A 20,337-nucleotide genomic window follows, 5' to 3' on the forward strand; every position below is an offset into this window, starting at 1 on the left:
GCTGGAGTATACCGAGGGATCTCATGGCAGATATCTCAGATCTTTAATTTAGTTGAGAAGAATACTTGTGAGACGCACATCAGTGATTTTTTCATCCTCAAAATGTTCAGTAAACAGTGTGAAAATATATTTGAAAGTGAGAAGAGTAGTGATGACGAAGTAGTGAATTTTAGAAAAAAAATTATAAATAGAATTTCATCGAGTTCGAATATTGAGGAAGCCATGGTTGGATTTGGGCCCCGCAGGAAACATAGCCGAAACACGCTGGGCGACGAACGTGTTAACTCGAACAAGAAGAACGTCACCATACGTTGGTGACGGAGTCCTCACGGAAGTATACCCGTTGCACGAATATGTGCGACGTGGCGACTAACGTGTTAAAAAGGATGATTAGGTAAAACTTACAAAAATAGATTTCCTTGTTATAGGTAGTATTGCATGTAAGATTTTCTACGTGTATATTGTGGTAAATAGCACCTATTAAAATTATATTCGCGCATTTTCACTTTGTAAAAATACATCATACTATCATCATACTAAAATTAATATGGCATTTCAATGAATGTAGACAAAAATTTGTTTTCTTATTAATTGTGCTGATTTTAGGCTGACAGATGTATGTATGTATAGGTGTGAGTGTGCGCGTATGAGCGTGTATGGAAGTACACTTATTGCTAGTATACACAAAAATATATAGCAAATTGATAATTTGTATAAGGCATAAGCTCTATCATCTCTATATTACTTTCCTATTCTGTGATTCTTAATGAAACTATATAAGAGAGATAGACTCTGAAAATTGTTAATTAAGCATTCTCTTCAATATATCATCTGAAAATACTTTTCGATTATATTTTTTAACGATTGAGATATGTTTCTCAATCCGAAAGAAATATTTTTTTAATATTAATCACTAGCTCGTTTGTTATGTTATAAACTATAACTTCTATATTATGAATACAGCATCTGTCAGTACATTTAGAAGTATAAATTATACAATTATAGATTTATATTATTAAACATTTTGGGGAATATCATTCAAACATCTAAAATGGATTTGATTATATAAAACTGTATAAATTTAAAGATTATATATATATTTTTCTTATTCACAATTATTACAAAAATTAACAATTACCTAACTTTTTAAAATACATAGTGCTTATTTCTGAAAATCCATCATAAATAAAAATACTCAGTACCTTTCGGATTCTATTATGTATTTCATTGTTAAAATCAATTTTAAAAATTTGGATGTTATTCCTCGTTAGAACACTTTTTCATGACATATATTGTGGAATCAGTCAAAATGTATCTAATATTTAAGAAGTCTTACCCATCTGCTACATTTTATTTTCATTATAGCAATTTTTTTTCTTAGTACTGATACCAAGGCTGTCGTCGCACCCAGCGTAATTTCATACCAGATGCGGTACGAATCTTTATACTGGCACATTCTGCAGCACGAACAGTTTCTTTTACGCTTTGCATAAGATTTTGAGCATTTCCAACTAACATGTCTGTTGCTTCCTGATCTTCTTCTGTACCTACAGTTTAGATGTGAATTAGATATTAAATAAACTTAAAACATTGAAAATTAAAAAAAAATCAGTTTTTAACATTACCAGACAGAAGAAAGTAACAAAAGTTAAAATAGAATAAAGCATTTACACCAAAATATTTAGTTAAAAAAGAGATAGTATTTGTGCTAATTTGGTCTAAGTTTGTTTCACAAAAGTTTTAAAAGGAATGTGTTAAAAAATAAAAGTATTCACTTCTACTACATATTAAAATCTATAAAATATGTACTACATTACTTAATTAATGTACATACAATACTGAAATACAATAATGAAATAACTTATGAGCAACTTTAATGTAATGAAAATTCAGTTCTTAACATATATGTGATGCGTGCTATAAAAAAATTTTTGTTTGCAATTGTAATAAGGAATGTGTGAGAATATAATAATTGAATAATATTATACATAATGAATTTATCATTTATGTTGGAAAATACATGCAAATATATGAATAATAGATGCTAATATTAGCATATAAAAATAGTGTATGTACGTGTTCATACACACACATGTAATAGAAAAGAAACAAGAAAACGTGTAAAAACAAAGAAATATCATGCTAAAAAGATGAAGTATGTAAAATGTATATAACAATATTAAGATAAGATGAATGATACAAATAGAAAGTAGGAACTTTAGACTAATTTAAATTAATATTAACAGATTACAATCATGAACTGTATTATATATATATGAAGTATGTATATCTTTTAGAGTACAATGTTGCTTTTTAAATATACACAACATTAATATCCACGTATTAACTTTTTTAACTATATTTTCTATGCTAACTTATACTTATTTCATTAACTTACTGCAGCCAATCAATTCGTCTACATCGTGATGAGTAAGGGCATATCAAACACATCAATAATTAAATTGAAAATTAGAAAATTAAAAAATTAAATTATACATTTTATAATTCGTTGGGTAAGTACATTTTTTTATATGTTCTTTTAACGTTCCTAAATTTTATGTAATAAATTCTTTCATAGTATACTCTGGGGAAGACTAAAATATGCATGCATTGTAATGCAAATGCAAAACTGTGAAATATTCAAACAGTTAAATAAAAGAAACTCTAAAGAGAATGATAAAAACATCAAGCATAATTTATCAACATTTTTACCATAAAGCATCAACTCTTCCCAGGTGGGGAGCGTCTCTATGTATGAAAAATGTCATTAATAGCTGTTTTCATTAAGTGATTCTTTAAAATATAGAACTCCCCCAAATTCTATGACTTTTTATTAATATTCTATTCTCAGATAATTAAAATATGTTTTATTATATATAGAAAATTAAACAATTTGTATAGTGTACCTTGTGCACCTAGCATTGTAGCTTTCACTGTAGATAATATTTTTAATTGTGTACCTATAGTAGGTATTCGTTCACAAACTTGAAGGAGATTCTATAAAACAAATTTACGAAAAATATTAATTTTAGCTGTATAACATAATATAAATCGTAATAGATAAATTATATACATACAGTACGAATACGTTTGTCGGTACATTCTCTAGCTAATTCCTTAGCTAAACGAGTTACTTCCTGAGAAGCTTCTGCAATGGCCTTAGCACATGCGATCAGATCCCGTTTATTACCACCTTCTCCTCTAACTAAACCTGATAATCGACCCATTAAAATAGCCATTTTCTTCGCAGCAGCAATAATTTCATTGTCTTTGCTTGACCATTGTCGTACTTCTTGGTGTAAGCCATGAGCAGCCATCTGAAATTTTACTAAAATGATACGTCGATCTTGCATTTTTGAGAATAAAGAATTAAAACATAAATTGAATATACCATTATAGGCTGATTAGGCTGCGGTGCGTGCATAAACATTTCATCCTCATCATCCGTTTCCGGTGGTGGAGGTCGTGGAGGCGGAATATCTCCACCAGGCAGAGGTGGACGCGGTGGGACGACTTCTGTGTAAATTATAATAATTTATGTAAGAATGATAAGTTTTCTCAAATAATAAATTCTTTGACAATACAACCATTGTGCACTTAATATACATAAAAACAATGCACATTTCATAATTACCATCATTATTACCATAATCATAGTAGTAGCCTACTATTCCACGTAGCATTAAAGATATAAACACATATTAATTTAAAATTATATATTAATGTCATATGATCATAGTAAAACATGCACCAATAAACAAGACAACTATGCAATGCATTAAAAGAAAAATTAACACTTATATTAACTATTTAAAACAATGAATGCAATTGTTAGTATAGAGAAATGAAAAGTAAATTTGTTAACTGAAGAAATATCATGAAAATTGTAAAAAACAATAAACTATTTGATACAATGATTTTTTTTAGATATTTGTTAGTATACATATATTTATAAAATTCAACGAAAATAAGTTCAATGCGCTATTATTTTTTCAGTAAATAAAAGATTTTTTTCTATTTTTACTTAAAATTACGTATGTTTTATTTCTTTAAACCTCATTGTTAAAAAGATGCTATACAAAATAATTTATATTCAATTTCATTATACACATGCTTTGCTCCCATGGATAAACAGAATTTTGAGCACTAGACACTTGCAATTTCAGTCCTCAAAAATACTAATTTTGAATTACCTCCATCGTGAACTGATTTTTCTAACTCGTTGTCAGAAGCCAGTTCTTGATATAGGAGATCAGGGTTATCTCCTGATAAAAAAAAAGTAATTACTTCTATCTCTTGACTTTCAAGAACAAATGTTTTGGAAATTCATATATCTATTTTCATTTTGAAGCAAGATATTTAAAAATACTATATAAGAAGAAAAAAGAATCAAAAAATATATTCTTGTTTGATTTCTTTTCAAATAATGGTAAATACCTTCACGTGCCCACTTTGGTAATGGGCTGATAGAGCGATGTTGAGGTTTATTTGTGTTTAAATTGGAGCTGACGACACATAAATTGCTTGGCGATGGTTGATTTCTTAAAGGTTCACCAACTAGCATTTAAATAAATGTTTAAAAATATTCTCATTTTTTATTAAAATTATAAAATAAAATATTATACTGAGATATCCTATTTCTCTTAAACAGATACCATGTGTCTCATTAAATATTAATATTAAGTTATAAAATGAATGTAGTATTACACATGATATTCTTGATTAATACTGTTCAGTTATGCGTATCTAATGAAGTCATAAAAGCAGTATTTAATTAATATAATAATAATAATTTAATTTAGATATAATAATATAACTAACATAATAAATATAATAATATAAAAAATAATATAAAGATAATTAATCATGCATAAATTATCTTTATGCAGGTGTATAGTACCTTTGTCTATGAAGTAATTATATTGACGGCTTGGCAATTGTTTTTCTGGAAGAATATGTTAAGAACTTTTGTGTTACAATAAAGCAAATGTTTGAACTTTGCCTAAGAAAATATGTTATAACAAGCGAATTTTATTTATCTCGTTGAATAATTAAATATAACTGTTGGAGAATTATAAGTGGATAGAAAAATGAGATAAATGACTTAAGGTAAATGTTTTAAATACTAACTTAAAGCATGAGTAAATATACTATGAAGATAAAACTATAAGAAAACATAAATTTGTTAAGTGACTAAATCGAGTACCTATTTCCAAAGTCCCATTTTTACAAAACATGAAAGAATATATGCAAAAAAATTTTATACACTTACCATCATTAAGATGTAATTGCGATACCTCTGGTGGGGGTATTAGATCTGGTTGAATTATGATAGCTTTACGGACTTGTCCAACATTAGACAAAAGCTACAATAGATAACAATAAATAAGTTGATTACAACAATGATTAAAACTTGATTCATGTTTTATACTACTCACTGCGCGGTTACTTTCTCTCCAACGAGAAACTGCATTACTATCGTTAATATTAATCGCAACTAACTTTGCATCTTGGACCATCGGAGCAACACCTAAATAGAAGTATTTTTTATTAAGTTTAGATAGTACTTAAATATATTTAAAAGAATTTAATTAAATAATTCATGTGATATTATTGTGTATCATTTACTATTTTGGAGAATGTCTGTAGCTTGATTCACTCTTTGAATGAACGCAGGATCCTCGCTATTATCACTTTCTTGTTTTGCCACAAGTATTACTCTGTTAGCCAATCTAGCAATGGCAGCTGTATTGTCAACCATTTTTTGTGGATGACTTTTTGCTATAGCTTCCTCACATAGGAATGAATGCTTTTGCATTTGTTCTTCAGAAGTTCTAATGAAATCCCCACTATCAGTTGCTTCATCGCATAATGCACGTGCTCTCTGCATTGTTTCTGCATATTGCTGTCGCAAATTTTCAAAATGTTCATCCGCAGCTTTACTGTCCGGATAAGTCATTCGAATTCGTCCAGCATTAATTAATTGTGGTGTTAAAGATTCAACTTGCGAAGCACTTGCAGTTAACGCTTCCGCCAATTTTTTGTTACCTCCACTACCTAAGATTTAAATAAATTCTATTATATGAGTAAAACAATGATAGGACTACAATAATAATATATCCACATACCACCAGCAGCCACCATTCTGGCTGTTTTTGCTGCCCTATTGGAAAATGTTTGAAGAGCATGGGTTTTATCATTGAAATTTTGATCGCGACCTAAAGTGCCTTCCGGAGCTAATACAGCGTCCGTAAATTGTTTTAAAGGCGTCGTTATATCGATGAAATCTTCGACTACTCTCGACACAACGGCTTGTTGTATTCTATTTTTCAGTTCATACAGCTTATGCGACAATTGACGAGCGATTTCTTGAGCACGAGGTGTGTTCCCTTGACCATGAGCGCATAAATCTCCAAGTTGATGAGAGAGATTGTCAACTTCATCGCAAAGTTGTAGAATTTCTGCTTTATGTATTCCTGGTAGACCTTCGGCAACCTAGTGTTTAGAACATAAATCAAGTAATAAACATGAAAAAGGTTAGAAGTTCGTCGCATATATAAATATTGTGATACCAACAGAATAATTAAATTAAGTTTTTATTATTAGCATTTAGAAGGAATACTCAAATTGCACACGTAACTTACGCTTGCTACGTGTTGCTGATTCTTCCCATTTGCGGCATTTAAATTATTAAAATTAAATGATAAACTTCTAGATTCATATAGTTATAACATGCCCATACATTCGATAGCAAAAAGAAAGAAAAAATAGTAGAATGTAATATTTTATTTATGTACCTTTTTTCCTTCGTGTATAATTAAAGCTATAGCTCTCTGACCAAGTCCTTTATCATCATGTTGTGGATTAAGAAGCCATTTATTCGCTTGTTCTAGACGACCTGCAACTGTGTGAGCAGTTTGCGTGGTACCAGATTTATCAGCAGCTTCTATAGCAGAGGCAATAGCATTGCGAAGTTCGTTTGTTTTTTCTTTTATACCACGCGCTAAAGCTTCCGCTTGCGGTGTAGTTCCTTTGAAAATAAAAATATCATAAGGAATCAGTACAAAAAATTCACAAAACACATTTTATACCCAGATATAAGTATGTTTATATAAACCTTTTTCATTCTGTCTTAATTCACAAAGTGCATTGGTCATAGTAACAATTTGTGAAGTTAATTTTTGCAATGGTTCTGCCTGTGAAGGCGGGAGATATCTTTCTGCCAATCGTTGTGCTTGTTCAACTATTTGACGAAGACTCTTTTCCCCTACTCCACCTCGCAAAGCAAGTCCGTCATCTAACCAATCATAAGCAGCTCTTATCCTAGATTCTATAGCACTTTGTGCTTTCTTTAATACCTTAAAAAGAGAAATAAAGATATCAAAATATATTCAAATTTTATATACCATACTGAAGTTTTTAATAGTTGATACACACTGTTAACTGATCAGCATCCCATTCTTCTTCATCATATGTAGTAAGTTGCAATACCCTAATAATTTCATTTAATTCATCTGACATTCTGCCAGCTAAATAGTTACGATTTTCAGCTGCTTCTTCTGCTCCTTTACTTCCTTGAGAAATAATGTGAATAAATATTTTCATAGAGCAGATGAGAATTGGTGCAAGTGTTTTTACCTATTACATATTTTAATTTATAATACTTGTTACTAACATCAATACAGTTTATATCATATATTAACATCTATTATCTCTGTACTTACTTGCTCTAAGCAGCGTACCAGAATTTCTCTATGTACTTGATGAGTTAGTTCTTTTTCACGAGCACTCACTTCTTTCGATACTTTGCTGAGACAAGGACTTAAATTTTTAAGAAAATGAACCAAATCTTCCATTGTTTCAATAACTTCTGTTACTGCCAAATAATCTAATACTCTTTTGCATTCTCTAATAATTTTACGTACTTCACTTTCATCAAAGCACAGAAGTAAGGAACTAGTTCCTTGAAGGATCCCACGTGAACCTTCTATTAACTTTTTCCTAATAAACAGATTACATTTTTATCTCAATATATTTTGTAAATATTTTTAACTTTATAAGATTATGTAACAGCAGCTCTATAACATGAATTTTGTCTTAGTTTCGATACCTAGCTGGTCCAGAATATGGGTCTTGTTTTAACATAGCTGATGCCTCTTCCAAGAGACGTGAAGCTCCTTCAACTCGTTGTAAAGCAGCAGGCATATCTTGTTTAAGCAAAGCATCATCAGAAGAATTAATTGTTTCTTTTCCTACCTATATATATCAATAAAAAATTTAAAGAAAAATGATGAAATTATTTTACTAAAGTAAATTTAGTTTAAAAGACTAACTTACCTTAACAAGATTTGCCACTGCCATACTAACTGCTTGCACAGGCCTTCCCAAATCAGGCATTGCATTTCCATCTTCAGCTTCTTCATGTAAGATGACAAGTCTCGAAACCTGCAATATACAAACATCAATAACACAAAATTTTTAGGAAATAGTTTTGAAAAATTTATCTAGGTTAATAATGTAACTTTTATAATCTTTTTATGTTTACTTCATATATTTAGGACATAAACAAACATTTGTCATATAAACACGTATTAAAAAAAGTATTTAATCTATATCTGAACAACATATAAATAAAGCTTAATTCTAAATGAAATTTCCAAATAATTATAAATATTTGTTATATATTTAAATATATCATATAATTTTAACATAAAACAATTAAATATTAAAAATTGACAATATACAATAATTCTAGAGAAAAATATATTTATTCTAAATAATTTTTGGGTACATTAGTATAATTGAAAGTATAATCTATATCGTATAATCTATATCTATAATTAATTAGTATAATCTATAGTATAGATTAGTATATAATTAGTATAGGTATAATTTATACCTATAAGTATATCTATATTTATAATCGATTACTATAATCTACAGTGTATAATCTATACCTTTAAGTATATCTATATCTATAATCGATTGGTATAATTAATAAATATATCTATATACATATTTATCTTACATTAACATTGGAGTTATCTAAATTAGCATATTCAGAAAGACAATCAATTTAGAGGACATTAGTAATTTCATATGTATAATGTGTAGGATGGTTTAATGATTGGTAGACTAGAACATGTCCTTTTTTAGAGATACAGAATGATCTTAGTTTAAATAACATGATTTTTCATAATGTCTGTACTAGGATTGAATTTCATATAGCCAACCTTTTAGACCTAAAGATGAATTTAGTATCCCTGCCCTATATTTGTAGAATGATGTCATAGTTCTATATAAAGAAAGACAAGTCACTTGGCAGGTTTACCATGATAATAACATCATTCATAATAATCAATGGCACAAAATCAAAATTATAAATTTCATAACATGTATTAAATATTATGTTTTTAACAAATAATTCTAGTTTGACAGATCTTAAATTATATAAATATATTTTACAAATAGATCAGATAAAACATATGAAAAACATTTACTACATATCTTATATTATGACAAGTGAATTATTTTTAAAGATGAAATTAATGAATTCCTTTTATCGAAAATCTGTCTCCTTCTATCTTCATCCTTCTCTCTCCATTCCAAGTAAGAAATATCCATGACATTTTTGGAAACATAACAAAGTTAGTGATGATTCTATAAATATAACAATTAAAATATTGAAATATAAATATATTTACCTGCTGTGCAACAGGCTCGAGGATACTTTCTATGGTTTTTGTATGAAATACCGGCATCTTAGCTGCCTTTGTTACGAAAAAACGTAAAAATTCCGATTATTAGAACGTATGAAAAGGAAACAAATTTGCTTGAAAATTTAATGAAATAATTACACGCGAAAACATTAACAATGCGTAGCAAGAACCAAACAGAACTATTTCGAGAAATAACACGAAGTAACTTATCCGACGTACTACTAGGATGAGAAAATACGTAAGTAATTATACAGTGATGAATCACGAATCACGATTCATGATCAAGAATTACGATTCTGTATACGAGAAAATTGTATCGATACAAACATAGAAATCTAGGGAATATTGCGTATTCTTGCCTTGCTTTCATCTTGATACATCACAAATTGTGAATCAGTTTGAATATTTTTGGCATGCACTTTAAATGATATGAAATTCTGATGAAATTTGAGCAGTATAACATTTAATAGTAATAAAGATTTTTCTTTTTATACCAAGATCTACATAAAAATATCCCGTATAAGCTATATTGGTATAAATTAAAACACTAGAATTTTATAACGTTTAAAATTCGCGCCAAATATATTGAACTTGTTTCATAACTATGTTCGTGATGTTTCAAGGTAGATACGCAATGTGTATGCAAACGTGTTTTGAGGTTAGTATTTCACTGCATGTTACAAACTGCACTGTTTGTGTATGTTACAAAGTAAATAAAGAATTTTTATATTGCTGACAACTATACAAGTATACAAAATGTGTAAGATTCATGAATTACAAATCATAAAATAAAATTTTAAGATTTGTAAATTTATTTCCAAATGTTATGTTACATTTGCAAATTTTAATTGTATGTCAATTTAATTAGCAGAGATTAATGAAATAAATGACATAATTAATAATATCAATCCATCACAAAAAATACCGCAAAAGGCATCGAAACTTGGCTTGTATCTTATTGGAATAACAGGTAGTATAATAGAAAATATATTACGAAATGTAATTATATTAACTTCCATAAATGTGATTCATTTATATTATCTCTTAGGAGGCATTGCGACAGCTATTAGTGTGATATGTATTCCATTTGTGAGTCCTGCCTTTCGCAAAATATGTTTGCCTTATGTACCAGCTACGTCTCAGCAAATAAGAAATGTATTGCAAGCTTTAGAAGGACGTACTGGTTCTTTGATTGATCTTGGAAGTGGTGATGGGCGTATAGTAAATATTGTCTTCATATTGTGTAAATATTGAATTGTTAGTAAATACAAATACAGTACTATAATTTTATAAATAGGTCTTTGCGACAGCAAAAGCAGGATTTAAAGCCCATGGAATTGAATTAAATCCTTGGTTAGTATGGTACTCTAGACTAAAAGCTTTAATCACAAGTTCATCTTTACAGACAAAATTTATAAAACAGAATTTATGGAATTATAACTTAAAAAAGTATGATAATGTTGTGTTATTTGGTGTCGATCAAATGGTAAATTTTATATATTATTTTTCATATAGCTTCTCTTGCACAATGTAATTAATGTAGTATACATTTTCAGATGAAAGATGTTGAAATAAAGTTTATTAAAGAGCTACAAGAAGATGCTGTTATAATTGCTTGTAGGTTTCCACTTCCTACTATAAGTGAAATAAAAACAATTGGTGAAGGTGTTGATACAGTTTGGATATACAAGATTTCAAAAAGTTTAAAATAGTATAATTAGATATGAATTTCAAAATATTTATAAACATTGTAAATATTGCGTAATTATAAATAAATTACTCTGTATAAATCATGATACATATCATAAGTAGATAATGACAGACTAACGAATAAATAAGCTTTTTGTTTTATAAAATTTATATGTTAATATCTATATGCATTCCTATCAATTAATTAGATATTTTACATTTATGCAACAAGCATAATTATGTTCATACACATTTTCAACTTCGTAATTATTCATTTGTTTAGCTGTATTGTAATACTAGGAATTTTTCAAATTTAAGTTTCAACATTTTTAATATTCTGCAATGAAAAATTGAGCTAATAAATTTAAAAATCCAAATATTGGAATACTTGTATGTAAAAGTGTAGAAAATATTGTCAATTTTTTTTGTTGTTTCAAAATTGCCAAGTATAATAAACTTGGTAAAGTAAAAACATAAATAAAACCACTTAAGGCACCTGTATATCGTATTATTGTACCAATATATGGTACAAACACTGCAAATAAAATGCATATAGATACCAAAATAACGTTAACTAGAATAACACAGCCTGTATTAAATGTCTTACACGTTGATGTAAGTAATTGAACACGTAACATGTACGCAAGTAACGGGTAAACGGTTAATAATTGGAAAAGAAGAACAATTCGAGCACCTACTGTTAATCCATTCCATTTTTGAAAATTATTCAACAAATTCTGTAAAAAAGATTCAATTTTACTTGTTATTTTCTTTCCTAAAAGTATTATACTTTGATGCTTAATTTAATATTTTACTTACATCTTCAATGCATGATTTGTTCAGTGGAAAACATACATAAAATACTACACCTACTATAATATAAGTTAGAGTAACCAATAGATAGGCTATTGAAAGATCTCTTCCCTGTAATTAAAAGATAAAACTTTTCAGTAGTTTAATTATATTTATGCGAAGAAGGAAGTAAAATTATTTACATTTTTACTTTGATCATGATTATTCTGCATCACAGTAATTATAATGTTGTGAATGAAAAACGACAATGCTAACATCCCAGAAAGTGCAGGAAATGAAAATTTCAACGTCCAACTTATGTTCCACTCTATTTCATTCATATTAATACCCCATGAGTACGATTTAATCAAAACAAAGGTAATTAAATATATGATTGACACGGTTCCTATGACACATACAAAAAAATCATAATTTTATAAATCAAATGTGACTTAAAAAAATATTAAATCTAGAAATCATTTGTATACATACCAAGAGAATTAAATTTTGTAAAAAAGGTGGGACTATTAAAATTTAAAAACGGAAATATTAATAAACCAAGGAAAATAGGAACTGTTTTATACAGATCCCAAACTGGTTCCAAAGTATTATATGTATAATCATGAATTATTAAATTTGTGCTATTATAGATTATTCTTTTTGGGCATAGTACTAGAATTAAAATAAATAATTGATATTAATCTTTCAATATATATCATGAATAAAATATACTTACCTTCTGATGTGTATGAAATATTATCATTTGTATAGTACTGGGATACTAAACTATCTATAAAAAAAATATTCAATTTTTCTAATGAACTTTACATAAAAAGCAAAGATTTATGCACATTTACCATATATGAAATTGACAGTATTATATAAGAAATTAGACATTAGAACCCAGTAAGCTATAGTTGCACCTATTAAAACTGTAATGCTAAAAGCTTTGGCAACATATTCTGCCCACTTGTTAAGATATATCCGACATAATTGAATTACTTCTATTCCTTTTTGCCCACCTAAAACATTAAATTATTGTAAACATATTATTGTATTAGTTTCCCTAAACAAAAAGAATTAAATATTTTGTACCATAATATTTATGTACAAGTAGGAGACAATAAGCAGTATATAGACATAAACCACTCATCACAAGTATTAGAATAATACCAGGAAAGAAACCAGCCATTTGAATACCCCATGGTATTGTTAATAAGGAGGAGCCTAATATTGTGTTCCAAATTGAAAATCTATAAAGATATGAAATTATATAGTTACAAATAAATAATATTCTTTAAAGATTCCTATTAATTATTAACTTAATCTGTCATATAAAATATATAAAAAGAAAAAAACAGGTATTTAAAAGTTAAAAAATGGAAAGTTGTAGTTACAAAAAAAATTAAGAAAAATATATGTAGGTTAATGATCTAAAATTTTGTTATGATAGTGTTGGTTGTGCTTATAAATAAATTGCATAACTTTTTATTCTTTATTTAGGTTATAGTATAGTGTAGTAAATATTGTTTAAGTTAATATTGGAATTACCAATGGCTAAAATGATATATGTATATTGCCAGGAAATTTTACAGAAGATTATAAGAAAATTCCTTCTGTAAATTTATATAATTTTTGTGAATTGGTCATTTTGAGAATTTTGATAATTTTAGTATTAATGTTCATCAATATTCAATCATAGCATCTCATACGGTTCCCTTGTTATTCTTCTTAGGTACCAGCTACGAGCATTGACCTTTCGGGTGGCCGTCTGTTGCCCAGGCAACCGACGGAGCACTAACCCCTTCTAATGTGAGTATATTGTGTAGTCGTCGTCGTCACAACCACCCGATGGTGGTCGAAACGTGAGCGACTGTTAACCATGTTAGTTTGATACTCTTTCGTTTTCATATCTTAAAATCATGCATCCGCTTTGATCTTTTACATTCTTCTTCCCTCTTTTTTGTTTATTTAAAATGGAAGAAAGGCAACATGTCAATATGTATAATTTAAAGTTTCTTTGTTCTATTATGCTACTGCATTAGGTGCGTGCTTTTAAGATGTGAGAACGAACGATGGTGTATATGATTTTAAACATTAATTGAAACATTATATAAATAGTAGTGGAAATTAATATCATGAAAACAAGTTTAATATCCTTTGAGATCTTATTTTGACGAAACTTAGCGAAAGGAATTTCGATTTATATAGGTAAGTTTTCTTAATATGATGTATGTAATAATAGTTTACAACAATGAAATATCTAACTTGTCAAGAATTATTTATAGAACGGATGATGTTTAAATATATTGTCCTAATTAAACATTTTTTTGTTTGCTTTCACATTTTGAGTTCATAATTTTAATTTGCAGAGCTATATTGAAGATTTAGTGAATGAAGAGAAAAGATCACAAACAATATGTAATAAAAAAGCATAAAAATGTTATTGTAAATACAAGTTACTTTTTATATGCATGTATCAAACGAGAGGTGAAAGATGATGGAAATGATATATTGCTTATAAGAAATAAGTTAGTCTTCCATGTTCAAAATGCATACAGGCATTTCTGATGCAAGATTTCATTTTTCTCTCATCATCAACCTACTAAAAATACGACTACAAAGAGATAACAAAAAATTTATGAATGTGATTAGATTTCTGAACACTGTACTAAGAGAATTGACCCAGAACCCTTTCTTGATGATAACATGATAGCTGATAATAATTTATAATTAATACTATATTATACTATTGATGCTAAATTTATTAATGCAAGAACAACATTAACAAAAATTTTCTTTTGCTGATTGATAATCATGTGAAGCATGAGATTTTAGAAACATTTTTGCATAATAGTATATCGAAAAAACATTGAATATTAAGAACTAGATATTATATTGTTACTTACATTGTGACTACAGAGCTTTGTTTTGATTTAATATCCTTGCATGTAGCTTCCTCAGCTTCCTATTGCAATAAAATTAAGATAACAATTCATTTATAATTTATTTAACATAGCTGTTCGTATTTATGTTACTATATATTTAACAAAATAAAAATGTTACAATAAGTTCTCACAACTATTTCAGTATCAGTAAAAATTTTAAGTGAGAATATGTTTGTACTAAGTAGAATTTTATGATTGCAGTAGAATTTAACTAAAGATAATGAATATTATTTCTTTCTATATTATTCTATATTATTCCTTTTATTTCAAAGTATCCAACCTTGATATAAATATTATATATTGAAACATGCAATTTTATATTGTTTGTGGTGTTCTCACCAGATCAGTATTATGGATTTCATAACATCTGTCTTGTCTTACGTTTAAGGAGGAGGAAGTGTTTAATACTAAAGGTGTAACTAAAGTATGATTTTCAGCAAGGGGTGGTGGTCTCTTTGGTACTACAGTAATGTTAGAATGGTGACTACAACTTTCTAAACTACCATACCTATGAAAAATTGACTATAATAAGCGATTATTATTAATAATAATATTAAAAATGATACTTAGCAGAAAAAGTAATGTTATTTCATTTATAATGAAAAGAAGTATTGTTAAAGGATAGTAAGAAAAAATTGGTACTTGAAATAGCTATTTGTAGGAGTGCAGTCTAAATCACTGGTTTCAGAATCTTGAAATATACTGGGTTCTATACTAGTATGAGATCCTGAAGAGAATAAAGGTGCACTTTCAGATCCACTATCATGCTGTATAATACAAGATTTCCAATCATTTTTACATCTATACATGTTATATTTAATTTATGCATATACATGCACGCCATATAAGTGGAACTATCAAAATAAAATATATGCGTTATTAACCATTTATCCTACAATTTTTAATTTTTTAAATTATTTTTCTTATTATTTATATTTTTTATTATCTTTAATTGATAATTTAATTACTATAAAAATGACTTACTTGCAACGTTTATCAGTGTGTTCAAATGTTAAATTTCACACTAAAACTTTTCGAAAATCAAATTTTGCTTATATTCGTTGTTTATAATATTATTATATTTCTGAAAATTCGTATAGGCATATTAAAAGCGTTGATTATTAATCAAAAGATGTGTTTATATTTAATTAAAAAATTTCACTTATTTTTGAGATACTATGTGATTACACTATCAATGATACAACCTATGATACAATTTATAATACAGCTTTCACAAGCGAAACTTAGGGAGAACTGTTGTTTTAAACAACTATACGTCTGTTTTGTAAAATCGCGTGCTTATATCAGGCATTCTTGACATAATAAGCTCCCTCCTCCTTATTTTTCTTCGCTAATGCTGATCATCATAATAAGTAAATCATCATCTACGCGTGCGTGTACTTTTTACTCGACTTTTCTCTCTACATTTTCGTATATTTTGAAAAAAAATTGCCGAATAACAAGATACAACGAATTTAAATGTCGTAACGTATTTGCAAAAGTAGTTCATTTCTTCTGTGATATAAAGAGCAAACTTCATTTTTGAGTTACGCAAACGTTAGGTGTATATATGTGTGTGTGTATGTATATGTGGGTGTATATATATATCCGCTCTCTATAATTTTAATATGTAAAAAATTAAGTTTTTAAATGTTGTCTATCAACCTATTGTACCGATAGTATACTAAATAATTATTTGATAAACATAATTGTTAATTTATAGTACTCTTTGCAAGTCTATACATCAATAATTTTACGGAAATCTTAAAGCAAAAATCGCAAGATTCTAGAATTAAGATAAAAGTCATCCAGTTTTAAATATCGCGCATTTAATTAATTATTATTGACACGTTAATTACCGTGGTCATCAGTAACCCACGTTACTAAATCTTTTAGAATGATTAACATAAAAGAAATTTCATAGGCCAAATAATTCTCAACAATGTAGCCGACTTGGATAATATTGCCAGAGACAAAGTACACAAATACAATATAATATTTTGTGCAAATTAAGTGTTATGGTGGTAGTATATTTTAATCTATTGTGGTTCCCAGGAAAAAATATATTATAATATAAATATATTTTATTTAATTATAATAATAAGAATATGAATAAAATTCACGTGGATCAGAATTATTAAATGAATCGTTCCTCATAAATGAGAATATTATTAAGGAAGTTTTTATGCGCTCAACTTAAACTTATTTGTTTAAGGTAATCGAGAATGATAAGGCTCGTTTAATTTAGCATTTTTACCCATTTTCCGGATTCACGTTATCCGGAAGCTACTACTAGAATCAATAAAGACATCGATATAAATTATAATCATTGAAATTATCAAATGTTTATGTTCTATTATCAATTTTATACCGTATAGAATATTAGTGTATCGCGCTTGGAAGAGCTATGTTCTTCATAAAGACAATATTATTAGCAAGTGGTAAAGCGCGGGCGCAATGTTTTAAAGATGGTTGACCCATGCCCTTGTGTGTCATTGGTAGGCAAAGTTCAGTCTGCTACCAAGCGTCGAGGACGTGTTATGAAATTCACAAATCTGATTTTTCTCTACTGTTTGGATTCAGATACAAATAATTCCATTTTATTTCAGTGGATATCACATTAAGTGTAATATTTGAAAGATGTCAAACGCAGTGTCGAGCAAAATTGTAGAAACCCGAATATACGATGGTCAAAAGCCGGGTACGTCCGGATTGCGAAAAGCGGTGAGGGTATTTATGCAAGAACATTATACAGAAAATTTCATTCAAGCAATATTGCAAGCTCTAGAAGAACAATTGCCTGGAAGTACGTTAGTTGTTGGTGGCGATGGAAGATATTATGGAAAAGATGTGGTTAGAAAGATCATCAGGATTGCTGCAGCAAATGGAGTAATTTATTTAAACTAGATTTACATTTCGTTCATTTATATATATGCTTTTTTATTTTATTAAAAAACTATTATCTCTAATTTTATTATTTTAATTTATTATTTTAAATGACTATTTGTTGCATTAGGTAAAAAGATTAATAATTGGGCAAAATGGGATACTTTCGACTCCAGCTGTGTCTACTATAATAAGAAAATACAAAACTCTAGGAGGAATTGTTCTAACAGCATCTCACAATCCTGGTGGACCCAATGCTGACTTTGGCATTAAGTTTAACTGCGAAAATGGTGGTCCTGCTCCAGATAATGTCACAAATAAGATTTATGAGATTACTAAAGTGCTCAAGAATTATAAAATTATACCTGATATAACCATAGATATAGACAAGATACAAAGTACTACAATTCAGGTGGATGGAAATCCATTTACAATAGACATAATAGATTCTGTGAATGATTACTTAGAACATATGAAAAATATCTTTGACTTTTCTAGTATTAAAACATTATTACAAGGAAGTAACAATCGTCCTCCTTTTAAAGTTCTTATCAATTCAATGAATGGAGGTATGTAAAAGTTATATTAATAAATTTAATTCTTTGATACATTTGTTAAATAATAGTTAATCATTTCTAGTTACTGGTCCATATGTAAAACGAATATTTAGTAATGAATTAGGTGTCGATGATTCAAGTACTGTTAATGCAATTCCATTAGAAGATTTTGGTGGCCTTCATCCTGATCCAAATTTAACATATGCCAAAGATTTAGTAAATGCTATGAAAAATGGTCCATATGACTTTGGTGCTGCTTTTGATGGGGATGGAGACAGAAATATGGTAAATAAAATATTTATTTGGTAAAGAAAATAACTAGCATGAAAAATGCAAATTTATGCTCAATGTCTTTGCAGATACTAGGCAAAAATGCTTTCTTTGTTACACCTTCTGATTCATTAGCTGTATTAGCTGCTAACTTAAATTCAATACCATATTTTAAAAAGACTGGTATTAAAGGATATGCTAGATCTATGCCAACAGGTGCTGCTATAGATAGAGTTGCAGCAAAAACTGGTGTTAAACTTTATGAAGTACCCACAGGCTGGAAATATTTTGGTACATATTAATTTTTGCATATGTTTTTACAGTATATTTTAAACACATAAAATTATATTTTATTAATAATGTTATGTTATTAGGTAATTTAATGGATGCTGGTCATCTATCACTTTGTGGAGAGGAAAGTTTTGGCACGGGTTCGGATCATATTCGTGAAAAAGATGGAATATGGGCCTCTCTTGCATGGCTTAGTGTAATTGCAAGTCTTGGGAAGTCTGTAGAAGATATATTATTAAATCACTGGCAGATATATGGGAGGAACTTCTTTACAAGGTATTATTTTTATTATATTGTATATGATTAATTGTTGTACTCTGTTTTGTAAATTATGTTCTAATTTTATAATTTTATACTATATGAACCAGATATGACTATGAAAATTGTGATTCTGAAGCAGCAAACAAAATGATGCAACACATTGAATCAGAAATGGAGAAACCTGGGTTTGTGGGTTCAAAATTAACATCTGAAGGGAAAACATATGTTGTAAAATTAGGTGACAATTATTCTTATATAGATCCTATTGATGGAAGCCAAGCTAATAAGCAGGTATTGTATTATGATTCTACAAATTCCACATAAAGTAACAATATATCATGACAGTATAGGTTACTATGCAATTTTGTATAACAGGGATTAAGAATTTTATTCCAAGATGGTTCCCGTATAATTTACCGTTTATCTGGTACGGGAAGTTCTGGAGCTACTATTCGTGTGTATGTTGATAGCTATGAAGATGATACAGCATCTTTAAACAAAGATGCTCAAGACATTCTTAAACCGTTGGTTACTATTGCGTTAGAGATAAGTAAATTACGAGAATTTACTGGTCGTGATGTACCAACCGTGATTACATAATACTAATGATTCTTGATCGTTTATCGTTAACAAAGATATATAAAACAAAGAAAAAAGAGATTGTTTTACATTATAAGCAACTTAAATAAGAGAAATGTCATGCCTTGTATAATGACATTATGAATTGCAATTATTACGCAAAAGATCGTTGCATAAATACGTGAATCACAAGTTCGATAACATTTTTCCTAAAATTGTATAATACATAGATAGAATTGAAATAATATTCAGTAATATTTTTATGATTTCGATATGAAATATTCGAATATTCATCGTAGTAATGGAACTTGTTTTAATCATAAAATACTACAAAAAAAGTTTTAA

At 28.3% G+C, this 20,337-nt stretch overlaps 4 protein-coding genes across 25 annotated transcripts; 2 read left to right on the forward strand and 2 right to left on the reverse strand.

The window, feature by feature from the left end:
• Positions 1-514: 514 nt before the first annotated feature.
• On the reverse strand, positions 515-10,022 carry LOC117230649 (vinculin). Of its 21 annotated transcripts, none has more exons than XM_033488293.1 (22): positions 9,705-10,022; positions 9,234-9,591; positions 8,338-8,445; positions 8,111-8,256; positions 7,725-8,001; positions 7,438-7,638; positions 7,118-7,358; positions 6,798-7,030; positions 6,645-6,665; positions 6,129-6,495; positions 5,629-6,057; positions 5,439-5,530; positions 5,273-5,366; positions 4,901-4,945; positions 4,438-4,557; positions 4,194-4,265; positions 3,635-3,667; positions 3,392-3,516; positions 3,078-3,317; positions 2,907-2,997; positions 2,713-2,748; positions 515-1,547 (listed from the first exon to the last, which is right to left on the reverse strand). In XM_033488293.1, the coding sequence occupies exons 3-22, from the start codon at positions 8,395-8,397 to the stop codon at positions 1,378-1,380; spliced, it is 3,093 nt and encodes a 1,030-aa protein (XP_033344184.1). In that variant the 5' UTR covers positions 8,398-8,445; positions 9,234-9,591; positions 9,705-10,022; the 3' UTR covers positions 515-1,377. The 21 variants fall into 21 exon arrangements, with proteins under 21 accessions (XP_033344184.1, XP_033344187.1, XP_033344185.1 ...); XM_033488296.1 differs by having other exon boundaries at positions 9,234-9,594; XM_033488294.1 differs by having other exon boundaries at positions 9,234-9,598.
• Positions 10,023-10,383: 361 nt separating this feature from the next.
• On the forward strand, positions 10,384-11,536 carry LOC117230656 (ATP synthase subunit C lysine N-methyltransferase). The gene is made up of 5 exons (XM_033488309.1): positions 10,384-10,479; positions 10,588-10,689; positions 10,768-10,940; positions 11,017-11,205; positions 11,276-11,536. The coding sequence occupies exons 1-5, from the start codon at positions 10,476-10,478 to the stop codon at positions 11,429-11,431; spliced, it is 624 nt and encodes a 207-aa protein (XP_033344200.1). The 5' UTR covers positions 10,384-10,475; the 3' UTR covers positions 11,432-11,536.
• Positions 11,412-16,705, reverse strand: LOC117230653 (sodium-coupled neutral amino acid transporter 9 homolog). Its single transcript, XM_033488306.1, has 11 exons — positions 16,133-16,705; positions 15,791-16,002; positions 15,488-15,656; positions 15,110-15,168; positions 13,296-13,453; positions 13,058-13,222; positions 12,937-12,990; positions 12,693-12,872; positions 12,404-12,606; positions 12,228-12,332; positions 11,412-12,145 (listed from the first exon to the last, which is right to left on the reverse strand). Exons 2-11 carry the CDS (start codon positions 15,955-15,957, stop codon positions 11,738-11,740), a joined length of 1,668 nt encoding a protein of 555 aa, XP_033344197.1. The 5' UTR covers positions 15,958-16,002; positions 16,133-16,705; the 3' UTR covers positions 11,412-11,737.
• LOC117230652 (phosphoglucomutase) lies at positions 14,054-20,313 on the forward strand. Of its 2 annotated transcripts, XM_033488304.1 has the most exons (8): positions 14,054-14,411; positions 17,758-18,037; positions 18,165-18,603; positions 18,674-18,876; positions 18,951-19,152; positions 19,236-19,428; positions 19,521-19,704; positions 19,789-20,313. In XM_033488304.1, exons 2-8 carry the CDS (start codon positions 17,789-17,791, stop codon positions 20,011-20,013), a joined length of 1,695 nt encoding a protein of 564 aa, XP_033344195.1. In that variant the 5' UTR covers positions 14,054-14,411; positions 17,758-17,788; the 3' UTR covers positions 20,014-20,313. The 2 variants fall into 2 exon arrangements, with proteins under 2 accessions (XP_033344195.1, XP_033344194.1); XM_033488303.1 differs by lacking the exon at positions 14,054-14,411 and having other exon boundaries at positions 17,653-18,037.
• The last annotated feature ends 24 nt before the right edge of the window (positions 20,314-20,337 follow it).

The sequence above is a fragment of the Bombus vosnesenskii genome, unplaced genomic scaffold (genome assembly GCF_011952255.1).
Source record: "Bombus vosnesenskii isolate JDL3184/JDL3185 unplaced genomic scaffold, Bvos_JDL3184-5_v1.1 scf7180000013267, whole genome shotgun sequence".
In the NCBI taxonomy this organism is placed as follows: domain Eukaryota; kingdom Metazoa; phylum Arthropoda; class Insecta; order Hymenoptera; family Apidae; genus Bombus; species Bombus vosnesenskii.